Here is a 21,579-nt window from a genome sequence, read left to right on the forward strand (position 1 = left end):
GCAAAGACATTGAACTGGCTACCCTTTCTTCTATGGACCTTTTCATCTGTTCCATAGTTGTGAAAGTTCATGAAGACCTGACTATTCAACTAATCACTGGGCCCTGCTAACGCCTGGATACCCTCATGGGTGATAAGTAGCGCTCTACAAATCTACTGATTGATTGATTGTTCCTCCCTGTTCAATTGGCCTTCAATTACATAGGAGTAGATTGTTTCAATTTGTTTGATTTGAGAGAGACAAGAACTTACAACTTAATTTATGTGGGACATAATATGGGGCCTGATTTAGACTTTATAGGGCTGCTGCTCACCAATTTACGAGATCACAGTTAGCCCTGTGATGATCTGTGTGACCTTACAGAAGTCATCACCACTGCAGCTCCTGTGAAGGCCCTGAAAGTATGGTACGCAGATGCTATCTTTTAGGTGGCCGAACACCAGACTTTTATGTTTTCCAAAACAAACTTCCAAAGCAGGACTCTATTTCTGAAAAAAACAGTAATGGTCCCTGCACCCTGTGAGATTTCTTGCATGATGTGGGTGTCATCATTTCTTTCTTCTGTTTGTGACGGTAAACAACCTTTACAACAAAACTTTTACAACGCACTACCATTACGACGCAACCATTACAACGCAAACCATTACAACGCATTGTGCTGGGGGGCGCTCTAGGATAGGGAATAGATTTAATTTACTATCCAACACCTTCCCTACTATCCACGGGGACTGGAGTTGGAATAGTACATTAAACTATTCACTATCCAGCACCCCAAAGCGCTATGCGTTGTAATGGTATGAGTTGTAAAATCTGCGTTGTAACGGCATGCGTGGTAAAAGCATGCGTTGTACCATCATACATCCGTTTGTGACAGACTGACAAAAAGGATGTTAGACTGTTCTTTCTAAATAGTGTGGGTGGTCTGATGCCCCCACTCTGAAGGCCGCTATTTTTTCGTCGTAAGGTTTCGGATAGTGAAGCCAGTGGGGGCAATGCTGTTGAAAATTTGAAGTTCTCGTGACTCACAATATAGTGCGCGGTTTGGCGGACAGTGTACTCTAATACATTTGCGATGGAGCACCTTACTGGTCAGACTCTAAACCAGAAGTAGTAATTTATTACATAGTTAGGTACTTTGTAGTTTAGAGGTAAGCTACGGTAGTTCTTAGGAATCAGGATGTAAGGAATCATTACTTTACACCATCAGTGAAAAATAAGTAATGGAACTGTGTCCTTCTTCTGGCCTCGATATCCAGCACATGTTTTAGCCCTTTTATATGACTTTTTTACAGCATGGGGTGTTCTCGCTCACAGCTCCATCAATACCAATTACAAAATGAAGTGTAACACCCCAAACCACAACAATGAACAATACATAGGACAAAGCTGGATTTTATGAAGAAAATACATTGTTACTTTTTACTTACTGAATCAATCAAGATGTGAGGCTTGGATTGTGACTCACTTGCCGAGAGGTAGGTGAAATAAACATCTATCAGATAACGTTTTCTTGGTTCCAAGCAAACCTGAGAGTCAAGCAGAGCCATTCTGTTGCAAGACAAGTATACATGAGTTATAATATAACTATATGTGGCACAATCTGCTTCATACTAGTTGGTTTATTTAGGAGCAACTATCAAAATGTACAACCGTGATCATTATGTTGGTACTTGCAACCCATATGGTCTGCTTTCCAATCTTTAAATAATTAGCTCTCAAAAGTACGCCTGATGCTTTTTTTAATTCTGGTGTCATGTCTCTTATCCAACATGATTTTTATACAGAATGCAGCCTCGTTTATACAAGTAGACTGTTAAAAAAAGTTTTAAAAGAACTGTCATTGGAGTCTAAGGTCCTCTAATGCCATTTCATTTATCATAAAGGTCAAAGAGCACGTGATGTCACTTCTTTTTTCCGCATGATTTTGGGACAATGGAACCACTTCTTACTTTGGCTAGGTACATGAACTTGAACATCGCCATTCTGGTTCTTGCATCCTTGATGCCACTATCTACTACATAGGTATGTGCAACACAAATGCCCACTCATACATACATGAACCCATGCAACTAACATACATATACAAGTCAAAAATGGTTCCTTCTGAGGAACGTACCTGGAGGCAGCTGGCAGAATTAAATAATTAGCTTCATTGAGGGATTCCTTGTTTCTGCAGCGTTCACTACTTGATGGATCCGTTGAATTAACTATAATTTTTGCCCTCCAGTCCCCTGATGTCTGCAATATGGGAAATAAAACAACACCAGTGAGCATTGTTACCGATTCAACCCACTACCTATGGAATAATGTTTAACTTTAAGCTACTAGAAGCAACAGGCTCTGTTTTTAGGTTTTGCCTGCACAGCGCTTGTGCTGTGCTTGAGAAATCTATTGTTTTTAATATAAACTTAAAAGGGGCTTACATCCCTCCTCTCTTTCCTGGCTTCTCGTTGGTTACTGTGTGCTACTTACCTTACCTCCATTTCTATTGGCATATTTTCCTGCATTTACCAATGCTTGTTCCTCCTCTGCTTCTCTTATCTGTTTCCTGCAGCGGCTATACTGATAACATCTGCTTTGGTGGAACTATATTTTCATAACGTTTTTCCTTTTACTATTGCAGCATATTTATATAACAATTTATCACCTGGAGAGATTAAGTGATTTGTATAGAATCACAGGATGTTGTGTGGCCCCACCGAGACTCAAACCAGGATCCCCAAGGCCCAAGTCAGCAGCTCTGACCACTGTGCCACACCCTCTCCACTCCAATGTTATCTGTGAGGGAGCTCATTACATAGGCGAAACTGATGCATTACCAATGTTTGTTTGCAACTTGTCATTCCCGAAAATATAGCTTGTATTACTTACAGGAGACCGTGTAAAGCAGTAGTCTTTTTGATTTTCTTCCTACCTCCCTCCCATCTCCCCATAAACTGATTTGATTGACATTATGGACAATATTCCATATTGCGAGTATGCTAGACTGTTGTAGCAGGGCCGGCAGGCATTTCATATGAAATGCTAATAGGCGCACGGGCCTATATTAAGATGTGTTTTTCAATTCATTACAATAAATTACAAAACTGCAAACGAGCCTAATCTTTTAATTGGGAATAGAGGGATAGTTTTTCAAAATCTATGTACTCTGTTGTTTTTTCCCCATACACTATATCAACCACATGAGACTAAAAACACATTTTAAACCGGGGCGCCGCAATGCATAAGGGATTTTGGATCATCAAAGTAAAGTGGGGAACAATTGCTGTTCTATCTTAGCTTTAGTTGCACCCATTAACAGTTCAGCATTTCAGACACAGCAAGATGTTAAGTTTTACCTTTTACAAATGCATATGTATTTTATTTCCTTTTGAGGATTCTGTAAAGTGCTACATGCCACAACTAGCCTTAGATGTTAGTCAAATACATTGGTAGCTAGTCTGTCTACAGACATAATAGTTAACACATGAGCTACTATTGAAGTACTACACATACTGATGTGAAATAAGTCCACTCCAAAGCAGCTTTATCGCTGTTCTCTAAACACTTTGAATTGATTAAAGATTACACCTTGATGAAATCATCATCAGCTCTCTTAGGTCAGCAGCAAGACCTGTTCAGGACACAATCTCACCTGGGAGAGGTGATCACATTAACAGAATCAATAATTTAATTAAACAGGCACTAGTGGTAATGCTGCTGGGTGGATGGAAATTGATTTGATGTGAAACATATGACTAAATTAAGGCTTGAAGTACCTCAGGCTCATATCGAAGAACAATCACAAACTCCATGGGGAATGGGATGTTGTTGACCGTGAACCTCAATCCAGCCCCATTGAGAACTCGTGCGTATCCTGGTCCTGTCCAAGTAATCGGTATTCCGGGTGTTGGCTCACGGTAGACAATTTGCACAGGATTACCTGGCGGAAGGAAGTCCTGCATGGAGACATTTGGATAAGAGTATTGCAATAATGATGTGACACAAAATACGTTTCTTTTGAAATAATAATGCAAAAAAATAATTTTCATGTAGTAAAACACAATTTCTTAATAAAATAACATCTTAGAAATAACACTCCTTCTCTAACCCGAAAAAACGCCCTCCCCAACAAGACTAAATCAATTTTATTTGATTTCATTATTTTCATAAAGTAATTTTAAAGAGATATATTTTGAAATGTAAATTTGAATTCTCTATTAATAAAATAACAATTTCTAATAAGTTATAAGTGCAACAACACTTCTTAGTTACTGAAGGTTATTTTCTAGGTTGGCAGAATACCAACTCCACATTCATATACCTTGAAAATGTATATGGTACACATACGTGGAGTTAGGTATAGTTAATATATACTGATACATATATATATATATATATATATATATATATAACATATATATATATATATATATATATATATATATATATATTCACAGAAAAAACCATAGGTTATAGACCATATATAGTTAGGAATTTGGATTTACAAAACCTTGAAAATTCACTGAAAAAACCATAGGTTATAGACCATATATAGTTAGGGATTAGCATTTAAAAAACCTTATTTTATTTGCACAAAACCATTGAAATTCCATATATAGTTAGTTGCACTAACTATATATCGCGGACCCGCAATCCACTGCTAATGATGTCACATATTACATCATTCATGACATGGTCAGTGACATCACTGATGACATCACTGATGACATCTCAAATGACATCACTGATGACATCACTGATGACAACACCCAGTGACTGTATGTTTCTGTAAAGTTAAAATATGTCTTACATATTGAAGAATGAGTGGATATATAAGTGTCTGGATGAAGGATTTAGTAGGTGCATGACTGACTGTATGAGAGAATGATTAAATGTGTCTCACTGAGTGCATGGGTTAGTGATTAAAGTGTCTTAATTTGGCAATCATTATTTATGTTCTTCTGTAAACTGCTGCATGTTTAAATCAGTAGCTATATCAGTAACTATATGGGTTATTGAATGGTTGCCCAAGTATTTGTATGGGAGACTGAGTATGTGTGTGGGTGGCTGGGAGGTGTATAACTCTGTGCATAGATGTGTGAGCAGTTGATTCCCTAGGTGTATGGCTTCAAAAGTGCATGTAGAAACAGCTGTATGGACAGTTGACTGTGTGCATGAGTATATTGGTGAGTGAATGGATATCTCAGTTCTACATGTCAAAGTAAGTACATATGTAAAACACACTCCATGTGAGAGTTGACATATATAAATAACTGAACATAAGAGCCAGTGAATGTGAGAGTGGCTGTATGAATCATTGTGAACTTGTATCAAGGATTGTATAAGAGAGTAAATATGTGTTAGTATATGTTTGAATAAGTAAGGTGTGTATAACTGTATAGTTGAGGAAATGGAGGTGTGATTGATTCTTTGCATGACTGACTAGGTGTGTGAGTAACTCCATGGATGTGTGACAGTCTGTGAGTGCCTGTTTACACTGAGTGTATCTAAGGTTATATTAGAGTCTGAAGATGTTTTATCACATAAATGATATCATCAGTGATGTAATCAGTAATGTCAAATGAGATGTCAGTGATGTCATCAGTGATGTCATTTGAGATGTCATCAGTGATGTCATCAGTGATGTCATTTGAGATGTCATCAGTGATGTCATCAGTGATGTCACTGACCATGTCATGAATGATGTAATATGTGACATCATTAGCAGTGGATTGCGGGTCCGCGATATATAGTTAGTGCAACTAACTATATATGGAATTTCAATGGTTATGTGCAAATAAAATAAGGTTTTTTAAATGCTAATCCCTAACTATATATGGTCTATAACCTATGGTTTTTTCAGTGAATTTTCAAGGTTTTGTAAATCCAAATTCCTAACTATATATGGTCTATAACCTATGGTTTTTTCTGTGAATTTCATTGTTTTTTTAAAAGCTAATATCTATAGCTGTAAAATATATTCTTTATTAAGTGACGTATCACGTAGCCCGTGAGACGCCTCATGATGCATCGCATAACCGTGACGTATCGTCTCTGCAGCGCAAACCAAACCCAAAACGTAAGCGCGCCAAAACACGCTTAAAGATATATATATATTTTTTTAACCTTAATTAGACAAAATCCACACGTGCACATATCACAAACGTTCAAAAAACACAATATGTCGGACTCCCGTTACGCTGCCGGTTAGCTGCCCGGTTAACGTACCAGGAAGCACCTTTACCGCGAAAAATCGCAATTTTTTTTTTCACCCCCCAGGGAACTTTAATAGCCCCCTCATCAATCCTAGGGGTTCAGGAGGGGTCTGCCTTACCCCTTTCATTCATTTACACCTTTTTTCCACCTCTTGTCTCTCGATCCCACAGAGAGACAAGATGGCGGCCGCTCCAGACTGTTTACAATGATAACAGCCAATCAGCTTCTCCTCAGACTCCCGTTACACTGCCGGTTAGCTGCCCGGTTCGCGTACCAAGACGCATCTCTACGGCGAAAAAATCGGAATTTTTTTTTTTGGGCCCAGCGTTGCTCTATAATATCCCCTCATCAATCCTAGGGGGTCAGAAGGGGTCTACCTTGCCCCTTTCCTTCATTTCCCCCTTTGTTTTGGCCTCCTCTTGTCTCTCGATCCTACCGAGAGACAAGATGGCGGCCGCTCCGAACTGTTTACAATGTTGACAGCCAATCAGCTACTCGTCAGACTCCCGTTACACTGCCGGTTAGCTTCCCGGTTAGCTGCCTGGTTCGCGTACCAAGACGCGTCTCTACGGCGAAAAAAACGGATTTTTTTTTTTTTTTTTTGGGCCCAGCGTGGCTCTATAATATCCCCTCATCAATCCTAGGGGGTCAGAAGGGGTCTACCTTGCCCCCTTTCCTTCATTTCCTCCTTTGTTTTGGCCTCCTCTTGTCTCTCGATCCTACCGAGAGACAAGATGGCGGCCGCACCGGACTGTTTAGAATGTTGACAGACACCGGAGAGCCAATCAGCTTCGCTTCGCAAAGTTCCGATAAGCGAAAAGTACGCGAACCGGAGCGCTGCCCGGAGCGCTGTTACAGATATATATCTTGATTTAAACGTTAATTTCTCAAAATCCACTGAAGCACATACATTGAGACCTAGCAAAGGCACATCGGGCTAACAGTCCCTACAATTTTGCCAAGTTTCGTGCAAATCCATTCAGCCGTTCGAGCTAAAAGTGAGTCCAACCGCCCTATGGAAAACTCAATGTTAAAAACGCGTTTTGGGACCCCCCTTTTTTCTCAGCCCCCCCTTGACGAAACCCCCCCAAATTTCCAGGAGCTGCTCAGAAACAAAATGTGCCATTTTCCTGAAAATTTCAGCCGATTCCGTCCACAAACGCCAAAGTTATTAGACATAGAATTTTCAGAAATCCCATAGGGAAAAAATCCTAACTATATATACCTACTGGCGACCGCCAGTAGGTAATATATATATATATATATATATATATATATATATATATATATATATATATATATATATATATATATATATATATATATATATATATATATATATTTACATGGATGTTATTGTTAGGTTCAGATTTCACTTGTACAAAACCAGTGCAATTCAGCAGTTATAGTTAGCTGAGCTAACTATAAATCGCACCCCCACAATGCACTGCTTATGACCGCTCTCATGACATGGTCAGTGACATCACTGATGACATCACTGATAACATCTCAAACAATATCACTGACGACATCACTTATGACATCATTCACAAAATCCGTAACACACCCACTCACACTCCCCTAGAACCTTTCATACACCCACTCCCACTCTCTCACTCTTACACAACCATTCACAAACCCATTCACAGACTCATCCAGTAACTCCCACTCAGCGGGATTGCTAATGGGTCTTCTGAGGCCATGTCCCCTTTCTCAACCACTCTGCAAAAGCCCCTCCTGGCGCAGTGTTGGTTGGGGGATGAAGTCCCCTTGGCTCTAGAGTGTTCTTAGGGGCCAACAAGCCCTCCTGTTACCTCCAGTAAGTGCCCTACAGCAGAATTGCTGAGAGGGATACAGAGACCATGACCACTTTCTCCACCACTCTGCAAATGGGCTTCCTGGCGCAAGGCTGGTTGGGGAATAAAGTCCCAGTGGGACCCCCTACCCCCCACAAGAGGCCTAGGGGTCAGGGTTTCTACTCTGCCCTCTTGGGCTGCCAATACTTCATGGTTGAAGTCTTGACAACTAAATCAAATTTCAGTAGGGCCTCAGTAGGCTGTTGGGCTGCCAGATATCTATATATTTTGAAACTTAAATATCTCTGAAAGTACTGTATGGATTTACAATAAATTGCAAAAAAAGCATGCTTTCTGGACCAATATCTAGTTTTCTGCCAACTTTGGTGTAATTCCATTCAGCGGATTGGTCTGTAGTTGTGTTAAAAGAATAACAAAGCCCCACAGCCATTTTTTTTGTTCGAATATCTTTATTAATTTAAAAAGGACATATAAATAGTTAAGATACAATAAAAAGCAATACACTGACAAAAGAGCACTACAAACCTCTGTCTAAACACTCAAATATAGCTCACACATAATAATGCAATTAGCATGTTGCAAAAATAAAACCGAAAAGGAACCATATTAAAGAGTCAGGTGCATGACTTGATAAAAATTAATCATAAGAAAAAAGACAAGGAAGAAGGAAAAAGAGAAAGAGAGGAAAAAGAAAAGAAGAAAGAGAAAGAGAAGAGAGTGAGTCTCCTGCTGCAAAAACGCGGGAAAAAGAAATTAAGGAGACGACACAAAGGGATATTGCTCTTCCATACCTTTTGAAGCTAAGTCCACATATCTATCCAAAGATCTCCATACCCCACTAGAAATAGAGGGAGAAAGGAAGATTCTCCTCCAATGAGGTATGAGCGCCACGGAGAAAAGAGACCTAAGCCCACCATGTATGATAAGATATGGACCCAAATGATTTCCACTCCGTAAGGATAATCTTCACCGCAATTGTCAGCAACAAGTCTAGTAATTGCATATCTAAAGAATCCAATGGCAATGGCAATAAGGTAGCCCATGGACCCAACAAAATTAGAGGTAACGAAAGCTAAAACTGAATGTTAAAAATTAGTACGAGATGTTTACGAACCAGTTCCCAAAAAGGTTGGAGTAAAAAACATTCAATAAACAAATGTTGATGTGTTCCAGCGGCTAAATTACAGCTCAAACAGAGATCATTATCCTTAAGATTGAGAGAGTGCAGGCGTACCTGGGTCCAATGCAGCAGATTGAGGGATTTTTTTTTAAACTTAATTAGTGAAAGAGAGATTTTATTACGTAAAGAAAGTTTTCCAATAGTTTGCCAAGTTTCTGGGGAAATATGGTTAAAAAGATCATTGTCAAAATTATGTAGACATTTCTGTTGTGTAGCGGTAGACAACAAAGGCGGAGTGGAAGATAAAAATGTATAGATTTTTGAGGCCACATGACCTGTTTTGAACCACATAGATAGGAGAGAAACAGTATGAGAAACTGGATCAAAATGAACCTTAGCAACGGTAACTTTAACTTAAAAAAATTTATAAAAATCCAAATTAGTGAGTGAAACTGGCGAGCCAAGGAAAAAAAGGCAATGGATCATGATTTGGGCCATAAAGATGTTGAACTAACGTGATACCCTTACTAGCCCAATAGGCCACAAATGTCGGATCAATATCAATCTTAAATTTAGGATTCTGCCACAAAGAAGACCATCTAGACTTATGGATTGGCTTAGCTACTTTTTTATCAATAGCTTTCACGGCAGCAATGGTATCTGAAATAATAGCAAGAGAAAAAGGAATAGATAATGTGGACGCAGTTAAAAAAGAAGAGGTAGGTAGAGGAGAAGATAATTCTTGTTCAATAAACACCCACGGCGGAGTATGTCGAGGATCTGTAGACAACCAAAGAGCCCCTTGGGAGGCTAAAAAAGCCACTTGATATCGATCCCAGTCAGGAAAATTACAACTTCCCATATCATAGGGTTTCCTCGAATGTTTATAGGCTATTCTGGCTCTCGTATCACTCCAGAGGAATTTTGAAGTGAGGGAATCAATTTCATGAAAAAAAGACGAAGACAACTTAACAGGAAGCATTGAGGACACAAAATTAATAATGGGCGTGATCATCATTTTTAAAGTTTGAAGACGTCCCCACCACGAAATGTATTTAGGTGACCAAGGGCCCGATGTAGGTACCAAATACCGGTCGGAAATGGCCGATTTCGGCCGTTTCCGACCGGTATTTGGCCTACTGAGATGTAGGGCACCTTTTTTTGTCCGATTCGGTATTTTACCGATTCGGTAAAATTACCGAATTGCAAAAATACCGAATCGGTAATTTTACCGATTTTTTAAATTTGGGATGTAGGTGGGACTACTTTCAGTCCCACAGGCCCTTCAGATTCGGTATTTTAACACCCAGTCCAATTGGGTGTTAAAATACCGAATCCAGGTGTGCATGCACATGTGTGCATGCACACCTATGCCATGTGACAGACAGACATGCCCTTAGGGCATGTCTGTGTGCCACATGGCTCACATGCCTTTTTTTGGGGTGCTGGAGGGTGTCAAAGTGACACCCCCTGCACCCTTGCACAAATCGGTAATTACCGAATCGGTAATTACCGATTCGGTAATGCCCATTGATTCCTATGGGCTTCAAGGCCCATAGGAAGCAATGGGGGATACCGAATCGGTATTTACAGAATCGGTAAATACCGAATCTTACAGATTCGGTATTTACCGAATCTGAAATACCTACATCTCCCCCCCTCTAATTTACCACTTCATAAATACCGATTCGGTATGATTCGGTATTTATGAAGTGGTAAATGTAGATTTACCTACATCGGGCCCCAAGTATCCAGTAGTTGACAAACCTTAATTAAAATTTGAGCTTCATTATACGAGACTGTGTCTGTTAAAGTATGGCAAAACCAAATCCCCAAATATTTAATATGTTTTTATACGCGTTGAGAGGAAACATCTCCAATTTATCTTTATTGAGAGTATATCCTGAAACACCCGAAAATACATTAATAGTCTTAGAAATAGCAGGAATTGCATTAACTATATCATCAAAAAAAATGAGCACATAATCTGCATAGGCAGCTGCTTTTATACAGGTTGAACCAAATTGAAATCCTTTAATGTCTTGGTTAAGATTAAGTAAACGAAGAAGAGGGTCAAGAGATAACAAAACAAAAGAGGCGATAACAGGCACCCTTGTCTGGTACCCTGACACAGATTAAAACAGGAAGAGGTAGCTCAGTTAACCCTTATATTTGCCCTAGGATGTGCATACAAAGACATCACCATGTTGACAAAGGAACCACCAAGATTGTCAGATCGAAGCACTGCATGTAAAAAAGGCTAGGAACCTTGTCAAAAGCCTTCTCGGCATCGAGGGCAAGAGCCGCTGCAGGAAAGTTAGAAAGCTTTGCTTTTCCTAGGATATGACAAAATGTTCGGATACTATCCCTAGCCGACCTACCCTTAACAAAGCCAGTCTGTGATGGGTGAATAAGCGAGGGAATATATGGTTCCAGACGTTTAGCCAGAGATATGGGGTGAAAATTTTTAGGATTCAAGTGATCTTTACCCTCTTTAGGGATTAACACAATAGTAGCCTCAGCCGCAGAACCGGAGACGGAGCCAAATGAAACAAAGTCATCAAAAACATCCTTGAGGCGAGATACGAAAGATGTGAGAAAGGTCTTATAAAAAAGAATGGGAAACCCATCCTGACCCGGAGCTTTCCCTGAGCGAGTGGTCTTGATAGCATGGATAATTTCCTCGGAATCATCGGAACCCCCAACTTTACCCCATCAGTATCAGAAATAGTCGGAGTAGGAATTGAATTAAAAAATTGTTGGTATTGATCAAGAGAGGATTGATTATGAGGAGTGTATAATTTACTGTAATACTCACGAAAGACCTCAAGAATCTCTTTAGTTTGAGATTTCCTAGCTCCACAGCTATCATTTATTTAAGATATCTGCGCTGATCTAATATTAGAATCTTGGAACTTTAAAGTAGCCGCCTATACCTTCCCTGGTCGATTCTTTAGGAGCAGCTGGTTGGACTTCTGTGCCTGGACACCAATGTAAGCTCTCTAAGATACAATAGAGTTGTAAGAATATTTTAGATTTATGATATCTTGTAAAAGTGCCTTATCTTTAGAATTCCTATATAGGGATTCTTTCCGCTTAATATTATCCGCTAAAGCAGCAAGCTCTTTCTTAATATCTGAATTCCTTTTTGCCATTTTTTTAATGATCTGTCCCCTGATCGTACACTTAAAATCGTCCCACAAAACCACAGGAGAGCTAACCGAGGACTCATTCTCAAAGAAAAACTGTGCAATATCCTCATTAAGTAAATCAACTTGAGCTTGATCATACAAGATCTCTGTATTCACACGCCAAGTGCGTGGTTCCTTATTGTCTGAAAAATTGAGGAGCGTAAAGGAAACCGCTGCATGATCAGAGACCAGGATAGGATGATTGACAGGATTTCGAAGAGTGTTTTAGAAGTACTGAGTGAACTAAAAGATAATCAATACGAGAAAAGCTAGAGTGAGGAGAAAAAAAAAGTTGAAGTCACTACCAGTGGGAATATGCAATCTCCACACATCAGTAAGATTAGAGGAAGAACACATGTTAGTCATCTGTTTGTGAGCCCTAGGGGGATGAAATTTAAAAGCAGTGTATCTCTCCAAGATGGGGTCCATTGGCAGATTAAAGTCCCCTCCAACAATCAAATTACCATTATGAGGAACTTCTGAAAGATTTTTAGTAATAAGACGCCAAAAAGATGCATCATCATTATTAGGTGCATAAATATTCATGACATAAATATCGAGAGAACCATTGGATAAACGAGTCAGCAACCACCTATCCTCAGAGTCATGCTCCGCAGTAACAATTGTCAATCCAGAATTTTTGGAAATCATAGTCACCACTCCATTCTTCTTACCAGAAGCCTCAGAACAAACAACATCAAGAACCCACTCCTTCCGCAACAATAAAGCTTCTTTATACGATATTTTGGTTTCTTGTAGCAATACTAAATCAATAGAAAGGCATTTACAATAATCCAAAATGTTTGCCCTCTTCACAGGATGATTCAACCCACGCACATTAAGCCTGGCATAATAGTGCAGAATCAAAATACCAAATATTACTTAGTGCAAGAGAAGATAAACTCATAGCATTAGCAGCTTCACAACAAAGACAAAACAGAACCAATGAAAACACTAAGAATGGATACCAGCAGGAGACTCTAGAAAAGAAGGAATAAGTAAAGATTGGAAGAAAAGAAAAAGTGAAGAGAAAAAAGAAAGCAAAATACCGGATGAAAGAGAAAAAGAAACCCACCAGGGGAAGTCTATAATAGACAAAATGCATATGGGGAAAGAACATGTAGGAGCAACCAAGGAGGCCAGCAAAAACCCCAATCACCCACGTAAGCAGAAAACAATAGAGAATAAGAAACAGAGGCAGCAGAAAGAGGTAACTCAAAATAAATATATAAATACATTCTATGAATTGATGAAAACAGTTGATCTAACGAGGAGCTATCAATCAATATGAACAGCATTTAGGAAGAAAAGCTTATATAATAGTATACAAAACATGGCAAAGCGCAATATATATATTACTATAGAACAATAAATGATAAAGGTAACGTACATAAATAGATATAAAATCACAAAAACAAAATAGAATTCATATACAACAATTCATATATCTCATTAGTGAAATGCAACTAGCAATGAATAAACAGTTCATAATACCAATAGGCTATCTAAGAACAGGGTATGGGAGCATTGGAATATGGAACAAAATATAAGAATAATGAAACAACAAGTTTAAAAATAAAATATGAACTATTATCTTGAATGATCTGTGAATGAATTAGAAAACCACTGCTTACTATACTTACAGAAAAACAAACATGGAAAAGACATAACATACCATAAATACACATAAACACCAACAGACATGAACAAGAGGACGAGAATTGATATAAACAGCAAGCAAGACTTCAACACAACACACATATATATATATATATAAATCTATCTAATAGAAAAAGAGAGAAAGGAGAGGTACATATATAATACAAGAAACTAAACAGTATCAAGGAGCTAGAACCTTAAACAAGAAATGATAATAGTTCCCCATTAACACCTAACAACCAAGAAATGAGAGATACTACCCAAAGAGAGAATAGGCAAGGAGATTAGAAAAGTAGACCAAAGAGAACAGTAGGAAGGAACACCGTTACTGGAGCCATAGACAGAAAAAGGAAAATAAAGGTGTGAAAAGAATTGCATCTTGTACCATGGGAGCAGAACCTGCAAATAAAGGGTTCAAACCAATGTAAAGCTACAAGTATCGTCAAACAAATCTCTTAAAGTAGAAACAGATACCTTAGCATTATCGCAAGAATACTAAAAACAGGTAAGAGCAAAATTACAGACATCAAACAAGAAATACTCAGTGTGATTATCCAGAAGGTTCGTAAAAGATCTGAGTGCGACCTCTGAAGGTTATTCGGAAATGCGAAAGACCAGCAAAAGAAAACGGAATGTTCATGTCTAGAAGCCTCCTTCGCAAATTTAGAAAACCTTTCTGCCTGATGACAGTATCTCTAGCAAAATCCTGGGATATAGCAATTCTGTGGCCTTCCCAAATAATCGCTTTAATTTTCCTCATAAGTGCCAAAGTTTTCTCTAAATGTTGATGTCTCAATGGTTTGAAAACCACCGGTCTAGGATGAGGTGAAGACCTCCGACTAAATGTAGGAACCCTGTGTGCACGTTCAATTTCAAAGTCATTCTGAAAAGAAATATTCAATAAGTAGGCATACAATTGAGCAAAAACTGTAGCATTGATGGCGCTGTTTTTTCTGCATCCTCGGGCAAACCAAAGATACGTATATTGCTTCTACGATTCCTATCCTCCTGCTCAGTAAGATCTCTCCGTAAGGCAACCAGGGAGCGCTCCATATTCTGCATGGATTTAGCCTGTTGATGTGAGGAATCCCCCACTACACTGATCCGCGATTCCGCATTGGAGACACAAAGTGTTAAATTCTTGAAGTCATTCCTGAGTGCCGCAACTTCAACTTGAAGTAAATCAGTATTAGTTTTAGTGCTCTGAGAAATATCATGAACAGCGTTTAGGCGAGAGAGAATAACATCTAATGTAGTACCAGAGTCTTTCGGTATAAGCTCCCGAGTAGGAGAAGTTTGTTTAGATCTTTTAAGATTACCTTTAGAGTCCTTGGTTTTGGTAGAAAGACCCATGAGAAGAGAAAAGACAATATAGAGGCGAGAGCAAGATGGCGCCCGCATAGGGGGACGCTAGCTGTGTACGGAGGTAGCGGTCCGGCAGATATGCTGTAGCAGGCGAGAGTATGTGCCTAATTAATGCGCACATCACCCCATGGACCCTGGTTTAGCCCACCCCATCATGCCACGAAAACTGCGGGTGCCGCGGATGCTGCCCTGCCGTTATAGCCCTCGGTGTCAACATTCCGGAATCACTGTGCTAGTGAAACACTGCGTGGAATCGTACCCGCGCGGCTTGTTGCTTCCTTATCGGACGACGGACTCCCTCATGGCTCCGAAGACGGTCCAGAGCGGAGCAGCGGCCAAAGCGGTGGGGACGGTAGCTGCCCGGAGAGCGCAAAGTGAAGCTTCCCTTCACAGCAGGGAGAGCGGCTCGGTTCTTACTGAAAATTCCCCCGCTCAGGCTCAGGTGCAAAAGATACGTCCGGTCGAGCTGAGGAAAGGGAAGGGCGGATCTTCGAGTGCAGCAATTGTGAAAAATAAGCCGACAGGCTCCTCAGTGGTTGATCTGTTACAGCGAGGACGTTAATCAGCGGCCACAGTGAGTACCTGTGCGGCGAGCGCTCTGACAGAAAATGATGATAACGGCGCAGAGGGCGGGAGGGGTGTGCCGAAGGTCAATACAGAGGCCCCCGAAATAATAAGTAAAACAGCACCCGGAACTTTGACTAAAGAAAATGCGATGAGCATTGTCCTACATGATACTTCTAGGGGGGCTGGGGGACAAGTGATACGCAATGAACAGACACAAACAATCAGCCAGGGCATTAAAAATGTGCCGGAGAATATTCCATCAAGCAGCAATGATAGTGGCAATAAGAGCATTGAGGTGGATGAGAATCATACTAATATAATCTCAGAGACCAGCAGTTTGCCAGGAACTCAAGAAGATAAGAACCCAGTTGATAGCCAAATAACACCTGCTGCACTAGGAATTAAGGGTCTACCAGAGGATAAAAACAGCTTGGATGAAGAGAAAGAGCCACGTGACTGCTTTTTTTCCTTAACAGAGGATGCCGAATGGTCTGATGATGCCTTAAGTACATCTCAGGGGGCTAGTAGCCTGGAATCAGATATGGAGGAGAGCGAAGAAGGTCTATTTTCTACAACTAAAAAAGGGCCAGGTTGAATGAGAAAAGGCTTATCTTGGGATTACTCAGCAAACACGCCACTCTCAGGCTCCAGCGATAAACCAACCTCCCAGGTGAGGCCCGAAGACCCCCCTACGCTCGAGACTATCCACCAGGCTATAATTGCCCATAGGGAGAAGGCACGCCAAGATAGTAGAAAAATGCAGGCCGGGATGAGGAAAATGCAAGGTGTGGTCAGGAAACTATCAAAACCATTTTCCAGCATGGGGGAAAGAGTCGTTAATTTGGAGGAAAGGGTTATGGGTGCCGAAAATGATGTAGATAGAGTGGTTACAAAGGTGGAGGCTCATGATGCACAGATCAAGGACATACAATGGAAGTTGGAGGAGACTGAAAATAGACTAAGAAGAAATATCCTCAGAGTTTTGGGGGTGCAGGAAGGTATTGAGGGGTCGGATACCAGGAGTTATATAATCAGTCTCTTCTCAGCTGCTTTTCCGGAAATGTCTGATTTGAACTGGGCATCTGAAATTCAAAGGGTCCACCGCATTCCCTTTAAGCAGCGTGTACCGGTAAAGGAAGGCGACAAACCTCGGGCCATTTTGGTCTTCTTCGGAAATTTCCTCTTGAGGCAGTCTATTTCCGATAAGGCAAGACGGGATGCCAGGAGATCAAGTGGCGATGTCTCATTTTTTGTGTGGCCGGACTTCTGCCATATCCAGGTAGAGAGGCGCTGGAGATTAAGGCAGCTGCTGAAACCATTCCAGGACAAGATAATCCAGGCTTACTTGATTAACCCAGCTCAGTTAAAGATCATTAACCAGGGGACCACTAGATACTTCTCCTCAGAGATTAAAGCTAAGGAATATCTGGGCTCACTGGACAAATAACTTGATGTAGCTATTGTAGGACTTGAACTGTGGAGAAGTGCTGTGGGGGATTAATACGTTTGAGGTGTTGTGGTTTTGAATTGTTGAAATGCTGAATGGATTTTTTTTTAAAAGGAGTTTTCTCCCTCCAAATGCCACAAGGGTTAGAAGATTGTGTTTTATGCTAGACCTGCTACCTTCCAAAAAACGCGTACATCACATGCACAGCCTTAGTTCTGAGCTCTCTCAGGGGGGGACGGAAACCTTCTGGTTGGGGTGTGTGGGGGCACGGGAAGGGTGGGAATGGGGGACTGGTGGGGGGCACGTTTGGGGGATTAAAAGGGGTAAAAATAATAGTTCTAGGTGTAGTACTGGTACTGTTCCACTGTATGGTGGATCAATTCGTGAACAAGGATATGATGAGGAAACTTAGGATTTGTTCACTAAATGTAGGGGGCCTGAATGAAGGGCTCAAAAGGCAGAAACTATGATGCTTTGTGGGCTTGAACCGCTTGGATTTTTTATGCATCCAGGATACACACTTGCCTTAGTCAACGAAATACTTATTAAACATCAAGGGCTTCAATCTAGTGGGTTGCTCCACCCAGACGTCCATGGTTAGGGGGGTCGCCATATTGGTTAAAAATAATTTGGGTGGATATCTACGCTCCTATTCAGACCCATGGGGAAGATGGGCTATAGTTGAACTAAAGATAGGGATCACCCTGTGCACGGTTTATGGGTCCAATCAGGACGAACCAGATATATTTCATAAATCAGAGCTGGAATTATTGAATTAGTCATATCCCCTAATACTCTGTGGAGATCTTAATATATCCGCAGATTTTTTTAGCGGAGCTAATAGTGTTTCATATGCAGGGCGCAAACCTAAGGTGTTCAGAGCCATATCCGCCCTAATGATTATGCACAATTTGTTGGATGTTTGGGGCATTAAGGAACTATTGAACCCAGGTTATACCCATTTTTCTCCTGCCCTTATGAAAAATACACCAAATTGGATTACTTCCTTATTTTTGGCTCAGAGATAGGAAGGATAGGGATATGTAAATTGCCGAAGGTTCTCTCTGACCATAGTTCACTGATCCTAGAATATGACCTGTTAAATATCATAAACTCCCCACTCGGTGGACGTTTGAGAAGAAACTTTCATTAGATCCTGAATTTGTGAATCACGTTAAGAACTGGACTCTGTTTTTTTTATTTAAATAGGTTTAGTGCTTACTGTAATTCCGTCTGGCATGCCTTTAAGGCAGCACTAAGAGGGGAGGGAATTAGCTTTTCGGCAAGCCAGAGGAAAAAAGCCCGGGAACTACATGAGAAGATAATGGCTCAACTAGTAGTGGGCGAGGAACAAAATTTAAGGGACATCATAGAGGGGAAGGATGTAAATGAAAGCTTATGTAAGATCTTGGCTCTTAAAGCGGAAATTTATAAAGTAGAGGCTCAGAAAAGGGCAGATGAATACCAGCTATATAACGGAAACATCTATGAGACTGGGGACCATGCTGGTAAGTTACTAGCATTGAGGATTAGGCAGGGGCGCAGTAAAAATCAGATAGATAGAATGCAGGTGGATAACCAAGATTATATGGAAGCAGAAGATATTAGAAGAATTTTCATGGAGTTTTATCAAAATTTTTTATCAAGAAGAGGTTAGGGTAAACCAGGCTGGGGTACCTTTCGAGGATTGTGGGCATCCCCTGACAAATGAATACAGGAACATACTAGATAAAGATCTGGAACTGAGTGAAGTCGTAATGTCACTGCAGAACTCTCCGGCGGGCAAGGCCACTGGGCCAGATAGTATTCCAGCCGAAATGTATAAGTGCTTGCAAGAAATCCTGGCCCCTATATTATTAGACTTATTTAGTGGTATAATAAACACAGGAAGGATTTCAGATTCGTGGAAGGAGACGAATATAATATTCTTCCATATGAAGGGTAAAGTGAAGGAGGATCCCGGGTCGTACTGTCCAATATCCCTCATGAATGCGGACATTAAGATCTATTCGAAGGTACTGGCTAATAGGCTGGGAGGGGTCATTGGTGGGTTGGTCTCCCCGTGGCAGCATGGGTTTATCCTGGGTCGGGGAACAACGGACCATATAAGGCGGGCTATTACACTGTTTGATGCGCATGCTGCCTTGGGGGGTTGAATCTCCATGATCCTTCTTGATGCTGAAAAAGCCTTTGATCGCGTTACTTGGACGTATTTATGAGGGATATTGGAACGGAGGGGCCTTGGCCCTAAAGTAATCAAGGCCATCAAGGCTATGTATTCAAGCCCGCATGCCAGAGTTCAGCCAATGGGTGGGGGGTCTGACAAAATGTATCATTGCCCGGGGGACCCGTCAAGGGTGCCCCTGTTCCCCCATTCTATTTGCGCTATATATAGACCCGCTGATAAGGAAGATACTGGGGTGTGCGGATATTAAAGCAGTGGTTCAGAATGGTTTCGAGACAAAGGTGTTAGGCTGTGCGGATGATTAAGCAGTTTTAACTACAGATCCTGACACTGCTATGTTGGCTTTGAAGGCAATTACCTTAGAGTCTGGCTGCTGTTCTGGGTATTTGCTCAATGAAAAAAAGACCCAGATAGTATGCTCAAACAATATGGTAAAAAGGGACGCCACATATATAGACTTGGCTAACTATCTGGGTGTTAGAATTAGCTCATCAATGGAATCTATAATAAAAGAATACTATGAGCCGCTAATTGATTCAATTATCAGAGAGCTAAAGAGGATAGATGTTATTCACCTTTCATTGATAGGGAGAGTTAATGTTTTAAAAATGACCATGCTCCCGAAACTGCTGTATCTGTTTAGATGGATTCCGCTCTTGGTTGGTGAAAAGGTGCTAACATCCATAGAATCAGCATTTATTAATTTCCTTTGGCAGTATGGGAAGACAAGAAGATCCCTAAAATACTTAGCATTATCGCAAGAGACAGGAGATCTTGGGGCACCAAATATTAGGTATTACTATGCGGCCTCTATGTTTAGCCAAATGGCGATACTTGTGGGTAACATCTCCGGGTATTCCAATAGCCAAACTGTAAATACTTTCCTCCCCTCAATATATCAATTACTGTTGGGGAGTGAAGCATTTGGGTTCCTGCTCCGTAATACTGATCGTCGTTATTATAACAAAAAGAGATATAAGGTGCTGGATGGGGCCAGGGGGCTGTGGAATATGGTTAGGAAAATTCTAGGAATCCCCAAATATAATTACTATACTCGACTCTGGAAGTCAAAACTCTTTCCACACCTGAGCAGGGAGGGAGGGTGGGCCACGTGGGTTGCGCAAGATTTTGGCAGAATAGGGGATTTCTGGGTAGGTGCTGCCCCAATGAGATTTATGCAGTTACAACAGAAATATGGACTAGCGGCGAAACATAGGCTTATATATATGCAAATATCTCAGACCCTTGCATCTATCAGACCACGGATTAATCCAGGTGGAAGAAGTAAGATCATGGATTATGTTCTTGGGGGTGGTACAAGGATCGGTATACTATATGGGGCTCTATCCGAGACACTTCAAGATGATATGGCGAAGGTGGAGGCCTTGTGGGCGCAAAATCTTGGGGACCCAGATGTGGACTTGGATAGAGCGCTCCAGATGGCCAATTACTTATTTCGCTCTACGAACCTTAGGGCTCAACACTACAAGACATTGTATAACCTCTACTTTACCCCAGCTAAGTTATTCGAATGGGGGAAGAGGGATGATGATAGATGCCCAAGGTGCTCCGTAGGGCCGGCTGATTTAGTGCATATGTTTTATGAATGTAGTGCATTGAAGAAACTTGGCACAGAGATTGAGAAATTTTGGGAGGGGCTGCTAGGGATTAAGATTACCCTATCCCCGGTATTGAGGATATTTTGATTAGATGGTAAATTAAGTTTGAATAAGTGGGAAGAAGCTTTTGTTTTTACCTCAATCTCAGTTTTAAAGATACTCCTGGCAGTAAGGTGGAAAAGGTGGAAGGATACCTCGGCTCCCTAATTCCAGATGTGGCTATCAAGATTGCTAGGCATTCATAACATGGAAAGGTCCCTGTACGCTCGCAGGGGTAGGAGAATGAGGGAGATGGTGCAAAGGATCTGGGCCCCCCTTGTGAGCTGGAGGGATGATAGAATGTAGTAATTGATGGATTCCTTGTACTGCTTTTATTCTTAGGATTAATTTTTTATCTTAATATATTACGGT

At 40.8% G+C, this 21,579-nt stretch overlaps 1 protein-coding gene across 1 annotated transcript in view; it reads right to left on the minus strand.

Annotated features, from left to right (window-relative positions):
* LAMB4 (laminin subunit beta 4) overlaps window positions 1-21,579 on the minus strand; it is a 790,532-nt gene that overhangs the window by 303,942 nt on the left and 465,011 nt on the right. Inside the window, exons 16-18 of the mRNA XM_086967212.1 lie at window positions 3,759-3,938; window positions 2,117-2,238; window positions 1,428-1,548 (exon numbers count right to left, since the gene is read on the minus strand). Of these exons, the coding sequence (XP_086823338.1) occupies window positions 1,428-1,548; window positions 2,117-2,238; window positions 3,759-3,938 (423 nt within the window). The remainder of the gene's footprint in view (window positions 1-1,427; window positions 1,549-2,116; window positions 2,239-3,758; window positions 3,939-21,579) is intronic.

Source organism: Lissotriton vulgaris, chromosome 1_1 (assembly GCF_964263255.1).
Source record: "Lissotriton vulgaris chromosome 1_1, aLisVul1.2, whole genome shotgun sequence".
Taxonomy (NCBI): Eukaryota; Metazoa; Chordata; class Amphibia; order Caudata; family Salamandridae; genus Lissotriton; species Lissotriton vulgaris.